At 32.2% G+C, this 16,890-nt stretch overlaps 1 protein-coding gene across 2 annotated transcripts; it reads left to right on the forward strand.

The window, feature by feature from the left end:
* The first annotated feature begins 2,293 nt into the window (after positions 1 to 2,293).
* On the forward strand, positions 2,294 to 13,288 carry LOC130809862 (long chain acyl-CoA synthetase 9, chloroplastic). Of its 2 annotated transcripts, none has more exons than XM_057675699.1 (12): positions 2,294 to 2,727; positions 3,877 to 4,409; positions 4,773 to 4,853; positions 6,248 to 6,511; positions 8,662 to 8,793; positions 8,915 to 9,088; positions 9,806 to 10,035; positions 11,317 to 11,434; positions 12,048 to 12,179; positions 12,264 to 12,398; positions 12,594 to 12,800; positions 12,890 to 13,288. In XM_057675699.1, exons 2-12 carry the CDS (start codon positions 3,963 to 3,965, stop codon positions 13,052 to 13,054), a joined length of 2,085 nt encoding a protein of 694 aa, XP_057531682.1. In that variant the 5' UTR covers positions 2,294 to 2,727; positions 3,877 to 3,962; the 3' UTR covers positions 13,055 to 13,288. The 2 variants fall into 2 exon arrangements, with proteins under 2 accessions (XP_057531682.1, XP_057531681.1); XM_057675698.1 differs by having other exon boundaries at positions 3,948 to 4,409.
* The last annotated feature ends 3,602 nt before the right edge of the window (positions 13,289 to 16,890 follow it).

The raw sequence follows: 16,890 nt of genomic DNA on the forward strand, positions 1-16,890 counted from the left end.
AAACAAAGGGGAGGGAAGAAATGTGGAAGCAAGAAATTCTTGGTATTTTTGCTAATCAAATCCTTCTAATCTAACAATAAAATATTTAAAGTAAACATACCAGTATTTTTCTTTGCACTCTCTCCTTCCTCTCTCTTCTCTTCGAGATAGATTAGAACTTTCTTCATATGGATTATCCATTACCTAATTTTTATAATTTAATAATTTAATTTAAATAATTTAATTTTCACTCTAAAATATGTGTCAAAATCTTAGCATAGATAATAGATAAAAAAAAAAATAAAGAAGATCCTAATACCTTTCTCCCCTCCTCTTGCCTTCCCTTTCTTCCTATAATCTTAACCAAACATATTCTAAAATCATTATCATTCTATATACTAAAGCAAATACCATCTAATGACACGTTCAACCTCTGGTAAAATATTTTTCCGCTCAAATTAGCTTCTCACGCACACTTTCTTATAACTTTGTTGTAGCTTTCACGACAAGATTACTATACATTAATGTGTGCTATTAAAATAAGTTTGACTATTAATTTTGCCTATTTAAAATCAATAAGATTTATATCCTTATATGCGTTGAAATATTATATGTGATTTTAGTAAGATTAAAATAAATTTTCTTCCCTTTATATGCGTTGCAATATTATATGTAATTTTAGTAAGACTGAAAATAAATTTTCTATTTAAGATTTATCTTCTATATATTAATACAAATTATTGTGACATTTTCTACCTCTAAATTGAGTGTGCCTCTGTATTTATAATGTATATTATTAGTCATCATTCTATATACTAAAATGTTTACTAAATGAGGTTGATAAATAACTTTATCGAGTAAGTGGCTATGCAAAAATAGTTGTCTTCTACTGCGAAACAAAGACAAAAAAGGTCAAACAAAAATAAATAAACTTGTTATTATCAAAAATGAAATGGGTAACTCAAAGGTTTAAAGATATTCAAATGAGGTGAGCAGCAAAGTGAACGTATATAAAATGTCGTCATTTGCAAGATTGTGAATTTCATACATCATTTCTATTTATCAGCACTCAAAAATAAATGTGCGTTTAAAAGTAAAGTCCTCCTAAAAAACAGAAAGCAAATGAGGTAAAATTGCAATTTGATAATTCTGTTACGTTTGAAATTCTTCTTTACATTTATAAATATTACTTTGTGGAAATTCATTAAAATATATCAACAATTTAAGTTAATTATATTTCACTAAGTACTCAGTCAGTGAAAAAGCGTCATTTAAAATTAAGGGGTCTATGATTTAATTTCTATATTTGGAATGATTCAAATTAAGAGTGTTATGGATAATGTTAAAAACCAAATTGGGTAAATGAAGGGAGTGTGTTTTAAATATAGCTGAATTTGAATAATTAGAAGTGTTAAAAACTAAATATAGGATAGGAGTTTAAGGTATTTCAAGGAGAGGTTTTAATAGAAGATAAATTGGAAATTTGTGAGAAATTGATTTCATGTTCAAACGGCAAAAGGAGAGAGAAGCTTTGTATATTGGGTTCTTCAAAAATATATTTTCCTTATCTTATAAGTACTCTTTATTTTCATTTTGTACAAGTTGTTTGATCTATAAAGCAAAATAAGCATGTATCCTTGCATTTTTCTTGTACATCTACTCCATTACATATTTTATAGTCTATTCAATTTTTGACAAAATGAATTTTTGTATATCGTGTTTAACACGGGTAATCAACTATTATTACATACATACATTTAATATATAGTGATTATTACATAGCTCGTGATTAGCACGAGTAATCAACAATCATGTTCTAATGATGTGTAAATATTGTTATTTAATATTCAAAATTCTTTGTTATGTTTTTTTAAAGATTATTATTCATAGTTCTCTTTCTTAACTTTTATTTAATCTGCTTGTAACGATTATATTATTTATGCATTTCTAAAGGTCTCGTGCTTTAGTACGGAGATCACCTAGTATGATTATAATTTAAAAAGAAAAAGATAACAATTCATACCAAATTCTTTAATCATCTAATCACTACTTACCCTTTCGAATGAATATAAATAGGATCCTTTTTTGACCTGTTAGACTAAAACTTATTAGATTTATGTTTAATAATCTGAGGTCATATAATTCTACTTTAAATGTGTGTTTAAGAATCTAACTATACCAATCTTCTAATTTTTTTTACCATTGCTTGCTAAAACAACTCACTCATAACTACTATTAATTTATTAGTTTGATTTTTAATTTTTAATTTTTAATAGTGCTTACTAGTTGAACTCTATATGTCACAAATTCTTCTGTTACTTTCCATAGATTCGTTGGTGCCCAAAGGTCAAAAGTTGGTATCCTTTTATCCAAAGTTATGTTCTTGCTAAATGCTAATGCTCACCAAATATTTGGAAAATAACAAAAACCTAATTAATTTAATAAATAAACCCAACGAAAAAAAAAGAAAAAAACAAAGGAGAGAATCCTCAACAATTTCCATTTTCCTCGATTTCTCAGAAACCTTCAAAATTTTCTGAGTTACTTGAGTTTACTAAACAATAACAACTTGATAAACATACAAACAAACAAACAAACAAAATTTAGTCCACCACACAACCCGATAAAACAACAACTATAATCAGTAATCACACAGTTGGAAACAAGATATAAGTTCTACCGTCACTGCTGCTGCACTTTACTTTCTTTCTTTCTCTCTCTCTCTCTCTCTATCTCTCTCTTCATAAGGTGAGATCAATCATTATTAGTTAATTTTTTTTTTTTTTTTTTTTTTTTTTTTTTAATTTCATATTTTACATTGTAATCCTGGGATTAGTGAATTAGATCATAACATGCATGTTGGTTGTAATTTTTTTTTTGAAAACTGTGGGTTTTTTGTTCAAATTTTTTGATAGTACTTTGATGAAATTCTTGGTTTTTAGTTTTATTTTATTTTATTTGGAAATATTGAATGGGATTTTTTTGAAGGAAAAAATCTTGGGTTTTTAGTTTTCATTTTTTTGACAATGTGTGGGTGATTTTGTGGGTTTTTATCCTGCTTTTGATTTTGGAGGAATTGAAATCAGAATGTGTCCTGTTTTGTGTTATAGACTAAATGTAGTTAATCCATTGTATTGTTATTAGAAAAAGGAAAAGAAATTAAAACCCAACTTTTTTCTTTGGGGATAGTGAGGGGTGCTTTGATTTTATAATAATAATTTTATTTTTTCTGGCATTGTTGCTGGAAAGTTTGAAACTTTGTTATGGAGATTGTATAATCGGCCTTTTATATCCATATATTCTAGTGGTGGGTTCCATCAAAGGTGATTCTTACTGACTTTAAACTTTTCAACATTTATGTATCATTTTGGTTTTCCATTCTTCACTCACTTGTGTATGTAATTGTGAGTAGTGATTTTGCTTTCATTGGAGCATTCACTTGTTTTAGTACTTTGTTTTTTTTGGTTGCAAGAAGTCCTTCAATAGCTTAATAAACAAGTAGTTACTAGAAGTCCTTCTGTAGACTTCCCCTCAAATCAAGGCAGTTCTTTTCAGTGTCTTATAAACCCATTTCTGTATACCTTGGAGAACTTCATAAGAGGTCATGCCATAGTTAAAAAACAAGGTCAACCGTGTTGTAAATGTTTTTGAGTTTTCTGCGACTGAAATATTGGCTGAAATATAGGCTGCATTGACCTTAAAACAATGATCTAAACCGTATTTTTGCACCATGGGTCATGCATAATATGACTAGACCAAATTATACTACAGATTTTGGTTTGGTGAGGCTTGCTTCTTATGTTGTTCATATGTTGATTTTTACACTTGTTTTAGACTTGCTTATATGTGGAGCTGTTGCACATCCTAATTTGAAGCTAATTGAACTTTTGTTGACAGAAGTTGATTTTTGACAATTGGATATCTTTTATTTGGCTTTTGGGATATGTGATTTCCAAGGATTTTTTCAGGTTTACAACCAGGAGATGAATCCTTATGTGGTTGGACTTCTTGTCCCTATTGTTTTCACTCTTATTAGTCGAAATACCAAGCGTGGCAAAAAAAGAGGGTTGCCTGTTGATGTTGGTGGTGAACCTAACTATGCAATTAGGAATGCTCAGTTTACTGACCTTGTGACATCACCATGGGAGGGTATTTTGACACTGGCGGAGCTTTTTGAAAAGGCATGTGAAAAGCACAAAGACAAGCCCCTTCTTGGAACCAGAACACTACTTGCGAAAGAGACTGAAGTAACAAAAGATGGGAAATCCTTTGAGAAACTTCATTTGGGAGAGTATGAGTGGCTTTCCTATGGCAAAACTTTCGAAGCAGTGTGTAATTTTTCTTCTGGTTTGGCTCAGCTTGGACATACGAGAAATGAACGTGCTGCAATTTTTGCTGATACACGAGAGGAATGGTTTATTGCAATGCAGGTACCGGAAAACCTTTTTATTGTGGCATCATTTTAGTAATATCCATGTTCCATTATTTTGGAGACAAAATTTAAGGGAAGTGGAAAAACTTTTGTTAGGCTTGTGTTTCTCCAGGGAGACATATTTTTGTAGCAAGACTTGCTATTCATGGTTTAATGCTAGTTCATATTATAGATGTTTGGATTAATAGAGTGATTTTAAGGAATAAATATTGATTCCTGGGGCCACTTGGCATTGGGGTAACCGGGTAATGGTATGTTGTTGTATTGTTTTTCTAAGGGCTCATTATCATTAGAAACCTTGAAGTAATCCCTTCTCTGTAATAGTCCTTGAATTAATCATAACACAGATTTTCTTGGCCAGGCTTGTTTCAGGCGCAACATTACCATAGTGACAATATATGCTTCTCTTGGAGAGGAAGCCTTGTCCCATTCACTGAATCAGGTAAGTCAATTTGATAATTAGTTTCTTCCCCATGGCTTTCATTGTTGCTCGCACTGGAACTCTCTGAATAAATACTAACAATTGGTGCCTGGTGAATGTGCAAAGTTTTCCACATGAAAATTGTTCTTAGTGCTGTTTGGAAATGTACTATCGTACTTGATTCATCAATATAAATTAAATTCTTTAAAAAATTGATTTTCCAGTATGGAAGGGAACTTTCTTTTATGTTTATGATGTTTCGGCAAAAAGTGCTCCTTTGGACTTAAGGAACTTACTTCTCTGCTCAGTTTGTTAAGTGCCTTTCCATTTGATGTCGCTGGAAGCAGCTTTTGGTTTTGGGGATAGAACTGACAGTGAACTTAGTGCACAAGGATACTTTGCAACAAGATAAGGTTTGATTTAGTCATATCTTACTGAACAATCTTACTTGTAATAGACTAACAGTTGTACAGGGTTGTGGATTTATGGGAATGTCTACAGACCTAAATCGTGAATTGTGAACATGATAACTTTAAACGAGAAGCTCTGTGGTAAAAACTAAATATAGATGCCATTAGACACTGATACATGATGTGAGATGTACCTGATGTTTTTGTTAAGGTGAGTATAGTAAATAGAAATTCATATGCATTGATTATTGGAACATTGAGAATATGGTAATTATGTACTTTATGGTGAGATTGGAATCTATGTGAGAACTAGACTTGACTTGTTTGGTTACACTCTCACTAGTGGAATTTTGTATAGAAATGGTGCAACATTTTCTGTGAAATGCCTAATATTTGCTAGTTACTCTTGTTGGTAACAAAGGAACAGCTTGAATATTGAAGGATAACTCAGCCACTAAGAATCTAATGCCTTTATTAATCTAGTGTTGATATTCAATAATTGGCACTTCTGCATATGCATTTGTATTGATAAAATCTTTTGTTTTCACGACTTCTCTACACTGTGATTTAGGTCTTCATTCAGTGTACCAATAATCATTAATTACCCTGTCCAGCCTTTGTATCAACAGTGTCATATGCGCAATTGGTGTATAATGATCAGTTATTGTCAGTCTTACCGTTATTCCTTCAAAGTCTTAAATCTCATTGTTTTACAGCCTCATTAACGGTCATCTGACTTGTTCGTTATGTTGGACTGCTTGTTTTCTTGTTGGATCAACATGTAACTTGGTGCAACTGTCAGATCAATAATGATCATTGGACTTGCTAGATCTTCTAGACTGGTCGTTTTGATGTTGGATCTATGTAACTTGATGTGGATTTTCTAAAATGTACACAATTTGAATTCACAAACGTCTTCTATTTGACAGTTATAAACTTGCGTTTTCCTTTCTATAATTTCCACTTCCTTGCAGTTCTATAAATAGCGTTCTTTGGTTTTTGCAGACTGAGGTCACGACGGTAATTTGTGGGCAGAAAGAAATGAAAAAGCTTGTGGACATCAGTGGACAACTTGACACTGTAAAGCGTATTATATGTATGGATGATGAGTTCTCTTCTAATGTCTCTTTGGTGGAAGAAAGCTGGACTGTCATTTCATTTGCTGCGGTGGAAAAGCTTGGACGAGAAAATCCAGCTGATGCTTATTTACCTCTACCAACTGATGTTGCCGTGATTATGTATACAAGTGGGAGTACTGGCTTACCGAAAGTGAGTACTTTAGATTAGTATACTGCTCTCTTTTTTCTTGATTCCTCCTGCTGTTCTGGACCTCATCCACTGTCAATAAGGTGCTCTTTTGGAGTTAAATTTGTTTTGTTTATTTCTTGATGTTCATGGCTAATAGTAATAGGCCAAGCGAATGGCTGCTTTGATGATTGTGGATGTTTCTTATTAAGTGCCACCATCTACTTATAACGTGTGAAGCTTCCATCCTCTTGAAACTAATTAAGTCTTGGGCGTTTTGTTTTTCATGCCTATCTTTTTTTGGCTTTGAACTTCAAGTGGTGATTTGTTGGGGCTTACAATATGCTTAGTTTTAAAAGGCGCAAGGAGATCCCTAGAGCCTAGGCGCAAGGCGCTGGATGAAGGTGGGCACTTTTGTGATTGAGGCACACTATTTTCCTTTCTTTTACTTTTTTTTTGGTGTTAAGATTTTGTCCTTTATTAAAAGAATCATTTTAGTTAACATTTTTTGTTACATAATATTAAAAAACTCAAATAAATTTAAAAATTTTCACCCTTGATGAGCCTCGCTTAAATGATCAAAAATACTAACACTTTAAAAAAAGTGACATCGAGACAGCCGGTAGCCAAGAACTTGAAATATAAATATAAGAGAAAGAAAGATAAAGTAGTATTGTAGAGCATTTTTCAGCTTTCACTTGTGGTTTTAGTGGTTCAAGAGTACTCATACAAGAGTATCAGTGGCTGACGAAGCACTCCTCCTTCGGGTTCACAATGTGCAAGTATTAGGGTTCACCTTTTGTTCTTTTCTCTCTTCTCTATTGCAAGGAAAAAACAGGGCACATCCTTTGTCAATTTATTTTATTTATTAGGAAAACTTTGAAATGTACCTTTTCGTATAGCCTGGCATATGTTTTCTCTTATTTGTATTTTTTGATTTATATACGGAGGTGTGTAAAATAGACCCGATAATCCGATATTTATACGACCTTGTAACAGAATTCGACTTGACCCAACTTCAAAATGAATTTAAAATTATTAAAAAATCAATGTGGACACAAAACCCGATTTTGAACTGACCTAAAACACATGAACGGAAGTCGACTAATGATCCAAATGAACACCTCTTAATATACCATCTCATTTTAAATCTTGAACCAAAGACAACATAGTACCCAAAATTGATATAGGTGCTTTGCCTGTGCCTTAGCCAAAAGTGCAAAATGTGCTTGCCTCTTTGCGCTTCTTGCATTGTACTTCACCTACTAACAAATGAGATTTTTTCTGAAAACCTACTTGCCCCTACCATAGTGCAAAATGCAGTTTTGGTTGTGATTGCACCTATGTTCACGCTACTGTGATGTCAAGGGTAATTCAGTTGCTATACGGCTAAAATATCAGATGAAGCCATGAGATATGCCTTAAACTATTCTAAAACACAATTTTTTTTAATATCTTTACAATGGGAGGTGATATCGCGTTGGTAGACTGAACAATATGGTAAGATGTAGCTTTGTTTTTGTGCTATGACACCTTCTATGAGGCGCCCTTATGAAAAACTAAGGCTTTAAGTTTGCTGGTTGTAATTGCATGCAAAACTTTGTTTGGTGGAGGAACAAAACGTGCCTCAAAAAAGCCTAGTTTTAACCAAAAAGTTGCATATGATTTAAACCTACTATGAGGCGCCCTTATTAAAACGAAGGCTTTAAGGTGTGGCAGTGATCTTAGTGAGGAAGGAGTTTTTTCCTTCTTCTCCCCACTGCTTTCCTCTTTCACCGAAATGGTAGCAGTTTGTTTCCAGTCAGGGATGTGCACTACTAGATATTAATGAATCAATCAAATGTTTATATGTGTTGGATGTCGTGTGGTGTCTTTAGCAACCATGAATTACCTAATTCATGCACGTTAAATCTCCTGGTTCACTGAAATTTTCATTTACTTCAAATCCGGAAGATGAAAATTGCTAATTTATAGTGTATTTCGGTGCTGTTAAATTTTAGAAACATTTGTTTCGTCATTTTGAGTTAGGGTTGTGCAAGATATTATTGGTGCTTGTAATTTGTAAGTTGGCCTTTTGTCATTGTTGTAGAATGAAGGAAAAATGGTTCCGCAGAGATTTCCTCCTATAACTGAAGATAATTTATATGTTGTGTTTCATTTATGTCAACCTACAGGGGGTCATGATGACTCACGGTAATGTACTTGCGACAGTTTCGGCAGTCATGACTATTGTTCCTGGACTTGGAAGCAAAGATGTTTATTTAGCGTATTTACCTCTAGCTCACATCCTGGAATTGGCTGCTGAGGTATAATAAATGTTGTAATTGTACTATAGATTTCATTGTGGCTTAGCTGTCTTTTGTTTTTTGTTGAATTACCAATATCTGCGCACATCTCATTTTAAGCCGTCTTATCCTTTTACCACAGAGCATAGCATCTGCAATTGGAGGTAAAATAGGATATGGTTCCCCGCTTACACTGACAGACACATCAAACAAGATAAAAAGGGGTACTAAGGGAGATGCTTCTGTGTTAGCACCTACAATAATGGCAGCTGTGCCAGCAATTCTAGACCGAGTTCGAGATGGTGTACGCAAAAAGGTTGGTACAAATATCTTTATGCATGTTATGCAGTTATGCATTTATTTTTTCTTCTGTTTTTAAACTAATGGAGAGTTTACCGGAGGGAAAACTTCAAACTGAAAGAATAAACATGTATTATTCCTCAGATTAGCATATAGCAGCTAATTAACGCAAAAGTCCACTGTTAAGAGCGGCTAATTCACATGGCATAGATTTCACCCAAGTTATTCGTACTTTTCATTTTGCTTCATGTACCCGTGTCTGATCTCGAACATTGATATGATACTCAGACACTACATTTTAGGCGTAAAATTGAATATTTAGACGTATTCGATACTTGGACACGTACCAATATCCGACATCAGTACCCGAGTCTGAGTAACATAGAATCTCATTTCGCACTAAGACATCTCCTCTCACATCCACAGCGTTTCCCTTGCTGCGGGATCACCCTGGCTTCTTTATTCATTGATTTATCTATAGTTTCCAGGAAACGTCAAGCGAGCTTGCATATTTTAACTTTTCATTTTTGTTCTTTATTCATTGGTTTATCTATAGTTTCCAGGAAACTTCTAATAGGAGCTGAGTAAATATTTTTAATTTTTGGGCGCTTACTCTTTTCATTAACATAAGATTACTGATTAATAATTTTACATATTGTTTTCATACATGTTCTCCCTTTTCTCTTTGATAGCAATATGTGAAGTCTTTTACATTGATCTTCAACCGGTTTAGGTTGATGCAAAGGGTGGACTCTCCAAAAGATTATTTGAATTTGCATATAATCGCCGCTTATCTGCAATGAATGGTAGCTGGTTTGGTGCAAGAGGTCCTGAGAGGATTATTTGGGATTTGTTAGTGTTTAATAAGGTTCGAGCTGTGCTTGGAGGTCGTATACGCTTTATTCTGTCCGGAGGTGCACCTCTTTCGGGTGATACTCAAAGATTCATCAATATTTGCATTGGGTTAGTATATTCATGATCCGTTGTGTGTCTTAGTTGATTGCTGCTTCATCTGCTTTCTTTTTAAAAGTTACCGGCTGTAATACAAAGTTTTTGGAAAACGGGAATTGGTTGCTTTCCATACATGTCCCCTTTTTATTTTCTATTTGGAAATAAGAAGCTTTATGGGTTTGCTTACAGTTGTGGATGTTCATGATTTTGTGTTAGGGCTTTCATCCAGACAGTAAATGTTTCTTATTGCCTATCGGTACTTTCGGTATTAACCTTTTCCTATCAAATTCGTTAAGTGGACATGCTTTAGATCCCCCCAACCTTTACAATATTATAAAGCAAGAAAAGGGGAAATTTTTATCTGTATTTAATTGTGTCTAAGACTATTTATCAACTTAATTGGAACCTTGTGAATTTTGATGTAAATATGTTCAAATACATTGGAAGAGATTGAGTGTTACTTGGCTAGTGGAAATTTTACGTGTAAATGTTCCCATCAAATAGTTTTGTTATATGCCAGGAACACAATAAACAATATCACATTATAATGAAAATACAAGGCCGAATCACATCGCATCAGCCGCGTTGTAAAGGTTCTTTTTTTAAAAAAACCAATATTTCCCGCATCGTTAAGGTGGAAAAAAAAACTGCATTTTGGGCCGTACCAAGGGATATCTCATGCTTTTAACTGATATTTAGGCATTAAGATAACTGCATCATTCTTGTTACTGCGGTTGCAACCGTTACTGCATTTTTGTACTATGTAACACATTGCCACAATGCACTCAAGGTAACGGGGTCGAGCATCCAGGTGAATGCTTTGAAACTGATTTGTTAGTAGGATCTCAAAGTGAAAAAGAACCCTTCTCAGTTCTAAGTATATATAGAAGCATAGCTCCTGCAAATCATGGTATATGTTTCATTTATCGACACTTAGTGGATCAACTCCATGACACCTAGTGGATCCCTGTGTAATAGTCAAATTGGTGTTGATTTAATGCACCTAAATCAGTATATTTCACATTGGTGTTAATTTGCTGTAACTTGTAACTATATCTGCAAGTATTCCATACTCTATAATAAATATGTTACTAACAATCATCATGCATCATTATAGGAATAGTTTCTCTGGTGTCAAATAGATAGAATAAACTAAACGAAATACCTTGTTGTCTTGGATGTTGGATTTCTAGAAAAAAAATGTCCGAAATCGCTGTTACTTTGCGTAATCACAGTTTTATTTTGTTAAGCAGCTGTGTTATTTGCGAAATATAACATTTTGGTCATATTCAGTGCCCCAATAGGTCAAGGTTATGGGCTTACAGAGACCTGTGCTGGTGGAACATTTACCGAGTATGATGATACTTCAGTTGGTCGTGTTGGTCCTCCTCTTCCTTGCTCGTTCATTAAGGTGAGGGACATAAAAAGACTGTTTTTTTGTTTTAATAAACTTCCAAGTATCTACAATCAAAAAGGAAAAAGAAATCTTAAGCTTTTCTGTGGGTTTATATTGATTATCGCAAATGTTCTTTTAAGCTTCACAGTAAGCTCAACTTTTCTTTGTCATTGTGTTTAACACTTCGCTGTTGCTCGGTTCCTTGATTGCAATATTACCATGTTTTTACTATTATATATTTATTTTTTGCATTACGTTGACGGCTCATTTGGTAATCGGTATTAATTGGTGGGAATGAAAATGATTTGTAGTCTAAATTTTCATGATGTGTATCGGTCATTCCCATGGTAATGAAAGTTGAATCATAAAAAAGATTTTTTGTTCACAATTTTCCATTACCATCTAATACCACATTTTCAAATGTTAATGCATTGGGATGAAATTTATGAAGACAATGAGACTGTTGAAGGGGAATAAGCATGACCATTAAACTTGTCAGGAGATATTTCTACCAAAATTAAACTAACTTTCCTTTACCATTCCTACCATTTAACAAACGGGCCAGATTGTATTTTACATCATATTACTTGCCCTTTATATTGAATATGTGTAATATGGTGCGTTGCAGTTAATAGATTGGCCTGAAGGGGGATATCTTGTGAGCGATAAACCCATGCCTCGGGGAGAAATCGTTGTTGGTGGTCCAAATGTCACACTTGGATATTTCAAATCTGAGGACAAAACCGATGAAGTGTACAAGGTATTTCTTGACTTGTTAGCTTGTGTATATACCTTGGTAATATGAGCTATAGTTTATTTTTCGTTACCTTCTCGTTGTTGGAAGGTCGATGAGAAAGGGATGAGGTGGTTCTACACTGGTGACATAGGACGGTTTCATGATGATGGTTGCCTAGAGATAGTCGACCGCAAGAAAGACATCATTAAACTTCAGCATGGAGAGTATGTTTCTTTAGGAAAGGTATGGTTTTGTTTCACGATTTTTCGGGTCTCGAATATATTGATGTATAATTCAAAACTTTACCAAATTTTCGAAAAACGAGTTGGGTCTCAGTTGTGTCGGGTTTCCAAGTCGGTTCAAATTTGACGGTTATAGTTTTGCTGATTTTTTTGATTTAATTATTTTTCAAAATCTTAAATGAATATTCTCCCGCAGGTTGAGGCAGCTTTGATTACAAGTCCGTACGTTGAAAACATCATGCTGCATTGTGACCCTTTCCGTAGCTATTGTGTGGCTCTTGTGGTTGCTTCAGAGCCAGCCCTTCGAGATTGGGCTGCCAGGCAACAAATTAGTTTCAATGATTTCCCCGAATTATGCGAGAAAGATGAAACTATAAAAGAAGTTCTTGGATCCCTAATAAAAGTAAGTATCGTAAATCATTGTTTTACAGGAACGGATGAACACAAGGGTTTTGCTGATTAATCACTTGCATTATGATTTGATGTTAACAGGAAGCAATGAACGCCCGACTGGAAAAATTTGAGATCCCGGCAAGAATCAAACTGCTTCGAGAACCGTGGACTCCAGAATCGGGATTAGTAACAGCTGCGTTAAAGCTCAAAAGAGAGGTTATCAAGAAGGCATTCTCGGACGAGCTTACTGCGTTATACTCGTGAATCTTGATAATACATTGTGCAGAATTAGATGTATCATAGACGAGTTCCGTTCACTCTTTAAGGTATTCTTTACTGCTCTTCTATCTCTTTCACTTATTCATGAGACGATACTTTCGGACGGTCTTAATTTATTTGCTTGATTAGGCTTTCAATTTTTTGATGGTTACTAGGGCACATTGTATCCTTTACAATTTTGAACTTTATGGAAATGTAAGAAATACATTTTTGGAGAGAGTTCATCTCAAATCTCAAATCGGTACCGACAAAACTTTTTTTTTTTGGGAAAATGATAAATTTTTACTCTTTAATCCAACTTATTTTGCATCAATTCGGATTACGATGTTAGAGTTTTTTCTCCTAAATGATGCAAAATAAGCGGGATAGAGGATTAAAAAACAAGACAAAAACCCCAAAAGAGTCTCCAAAAAAGGGTTCTAACAAAGATGTAACAAAGGGCAAGACAAATTAAAAGGCCTTAAAACATTCCTAGACACAAAACAAGCAAAACCAAACATCAACAAAGCCAAAAATCACAAACAACACAACACAATACAACACCTACCGCGGGTTGGAAGAAACAACGAACCCTACAGGTAGAGGTGTTCAAAAATATCTGATTTCGATATTCAGTCAAAAGACGCACATTTGCAAATTCAAAGTAACAGCGAATATGGGGCAAAACTTACCCATTAGAACTTAAAATTTCATTTCTGGTAATTATAATTACTAATTATGGATAAGAATAATATCCTTGTACCTCTAAATAGCTTCGTAATTCATTCATGGAGAAGAAATTTTAATAGGTTTTTTTAAGGATATTTAAAAACTTAAATATATCCATATGTGATTATATTAGAAATTTCCTAATTACTTCTATTAAATTTTTATAAAATGTATTATACATATTAAGACTCGAAATATACTTGAAAACTATAAAAAGTTAAATATAATTAAATGTAACCGATAAATTGAAACCGAGAGAGCATTAAAATTGTTCTTGTGATTTTACTAAGATATGCTCCTTTCATTTTATTTTTCAGAATATTAATTGACATAATAATTTTTATTTGTGTTTCCAAATTTAGCTTAGTAGTACACAATGTGATGACAAGGTTCAAAATTAACTCTGTGATATTTATAATTTGACTTTGACCTAGAACAAGTTTTGTGTGAGACTATCTTATTATGATACGAGCTAATATAGTTACTTAATTTTTCTGACTAATCAATTTAAGATTGTAATTGATCTTTTTAAAGTTATAAGTGAATATTTTAAGACTATAAAAAGTGATTACTTTAGAACTGTAAATAATTATTTTAAGGTTTATAAGTGTTTACTTTAAAATAGTAAATGTATATTAAGTCAGTCCAATAAATGTAGTCTCACTGTGAAACTTTTATATTTGAAAATTTGTTTTTGACTTGTCATCAAAATAGAAATATTACAATGGCATCTCTACAACATTAATATTCTGATAAAATACAGAGGAAAAGTGTCAAAAAGTACCTAATAAAAAATGTTTTGTCAAAAAATAACAAAATTTTTTCTTTTCCAAAGAGTACCAATTAACGTTTTCCTTCAGTTGACCGTGAAATATAACAGTTGACTGGTGAAAATCAAAAAATCTTCTTCCTTATCTTCAATTTTTCAATTCAATTTCCTCACTGTCTTCTTCCTATCCTGTTTACTCAAAATCGAAATTAAATTGGAAAAGAAATTGAAAATGAAGAAGAATTATTGATTTTGACCAATCAACCGTTATATTTGACGGTCAGCTGAAGGAAAAGGTTACTTGGTACTCTTTGAAAAAGAAAAATTTTGTTAGGTATTTTTTGGCAAAACTTTTTTATTAGGTACTTTTAAAAAAATTTTTTTTTAGGTACTTTTTGACAATTTTCCCTTATAATTATCGTCTCTTATGTGCCATTTTTAGGACAAAAACCCGTCGAGACGCATGTTTTAATTAACAAACACAAACACAATGATTTGTTTATAAATTATAATGAAATAAACAAATCGATAAATAATTGAGTTACACTTAACAATAAATCTAAACCGAAAGAAAACAAATTAAGCCTAATGACTAGCTTATAGACATTTTTGGAACCAATTTAATTTGAACACGAATCATATCTAATTGATTAGATAATAATGAACGCTCTACCATGCCTAGCTAGAGCCTAGAGCAAGCAAGTGTGACACCTCACACCCTCCTTTATAGTGTTGTAGAGTCTTTTTATAATTGGAATGATTTAAAGCAAAAAAAATATGGGGTTTTAAGAAAAAAATAAATACTGATAATAAATAAAGAGAGATAATAAATTGTGTAGGTGAAATTAAAAGAAAGTTAAATGTATAGACGTGATTATAAGAAAGTGGTAGGTTATCGTTCAAATATAGAAATAATATAAAATGAATGGAACAAAAGGCGTACAAATGATATTTAAAAGTCCTTTATTTGTTTATTAGAGTCAGTTAAAAGTCAACGAAAAATCCAATTAAAATAGTCAATTTGTAAAGACCCTAAGAGGCCCATAGAGTATATATAGTACAGTCATATAGGTAAAGACATGAAACGAAAAGGGGCAATGGGCCATAACAAGTAATGTGAGTTGTGAAGATAGAAACTTAAAAGAAGGCGACCAAATTCAAGCTAAGGAACAACTTACAATCTTCTTCCATGTGACCACATAACATGCTTTTTACTTTTATCTTTTCTTTTTCGTTTTAACATCTAGATGTTTGATTTGAGTGATGATTAAGTTGCACTCTATCAGTCCGATTAAATTTGTTATATTTTTTTAAATTTTTACTAAATTTGTCTTATTTTAATTTTTGATAATAATTCATATTTTTTATTTAATTTTTTCACACATTTAATTTAACTTTTCATCTTATTAATATATATTTCATCCCTTCCTTCATAAATTACTAATTTATTAATTTTCTCGATTTTTCAATAATCTATCTATATATAACTATTACTAAAACAAAACATGAATAACATTTTCATTTTTTAAAATTACTTATGTGTTACAACCTCAACAAAGATTTGCCCCCCAAAACTCAATGATGATGTCATTGTTATTATGACTAATATTTATATCTTTGACAAAAATACTTTGTAATTATAACTAAAATATTATTCATATTGATTGATTTTTTAGTTTTTAGGTTATATACTTATTTAATGTATTAGAAAATCATGTATTTTATTTCTTTTTTTTTCAGTTATTTATAAAATCTTTTCAATTTTATTTAAAAATGATTATAAAATATTAATTTATATAAATATATCAAAAATTTTAAAAAACAGTGCATTGGACGGACACTATCTAGTATATTAATAAGGCAAATTTAGTGGATAGAAAGAGTAATTAGAGAAGGAACTCGATTGTATTAATAGGGGCAAGCCTATATTTAGGTCGGTTGAGGTTCAAGTCTCAACTCCTCCTAGATATGTTTTGATTGATTTAAATTGTCTCAATTTACTAATATTTATGTTTTAATCTTTTGATTTTATGTTAAGTACTTCTATAAAACTTAATTAAAAATTGCGATCGACATTTTTGTGGTAGATGATGACGTTACTCCCATTAGAATCATACTAGATAGATTCCCGTGCCAAGCATGGTTTATAAATTACTTGAATATAAAATTAGTAATCTTATACGTGTAATTAAGTTATTATATGACTCTTAATTTCTTAAGTATATTGAAGCTACAAATTGATTTGTTTTAAAAACTTTAAAAATATTACTATTAAATTGAGATTTATATTATTAATATATTATTATATAAAACATAATCATAAAATTATACACTTAATAATACT

This window comes from Amaranthus tricolor, chromosome 4, assembly GCF_026212465.1.
Source record: "Amaranthus tricolor cultivar Red isolate AtriRed21 chromosome 4, ASM2621246v1, whole genome shotgun sequence".
Lineage (NCBI taxonomy): Eukaryota > Viridiplantae > Streptophyta > Magnoliopsida > Caryophyllales > Amaranthaceae > Amaranthus > Amaranthus tricolor.

What these genes read in the sequence shown, in the direction of transcription:
- LOC130809862 (XM_057675699.1), top strand. Translation starts at nt 3,963, where the DNA reads ATGAATCCTTATGTGGTTGGACTTCTTGTCCCTATTGTTTTCACTCTT. An exon ending in TGTCCCATTCACTGAATCAG is followed by an intron (nt 4,854 to 6,247) that starts GTAAGTCAATTT and finishes TGGTTTTTGCAG; the next exon opens with ACTGAGGTCACGACGGTAAT. An exon ending in GAGATGGTGTACGCAAAAAG is followed by an intron (nt 9,089 to 9,805) that starts GTTGGTACAAAT and finishes CAACCGGTTTAG; the next exon opens with GTTGATGCAAAGGGTGGACT.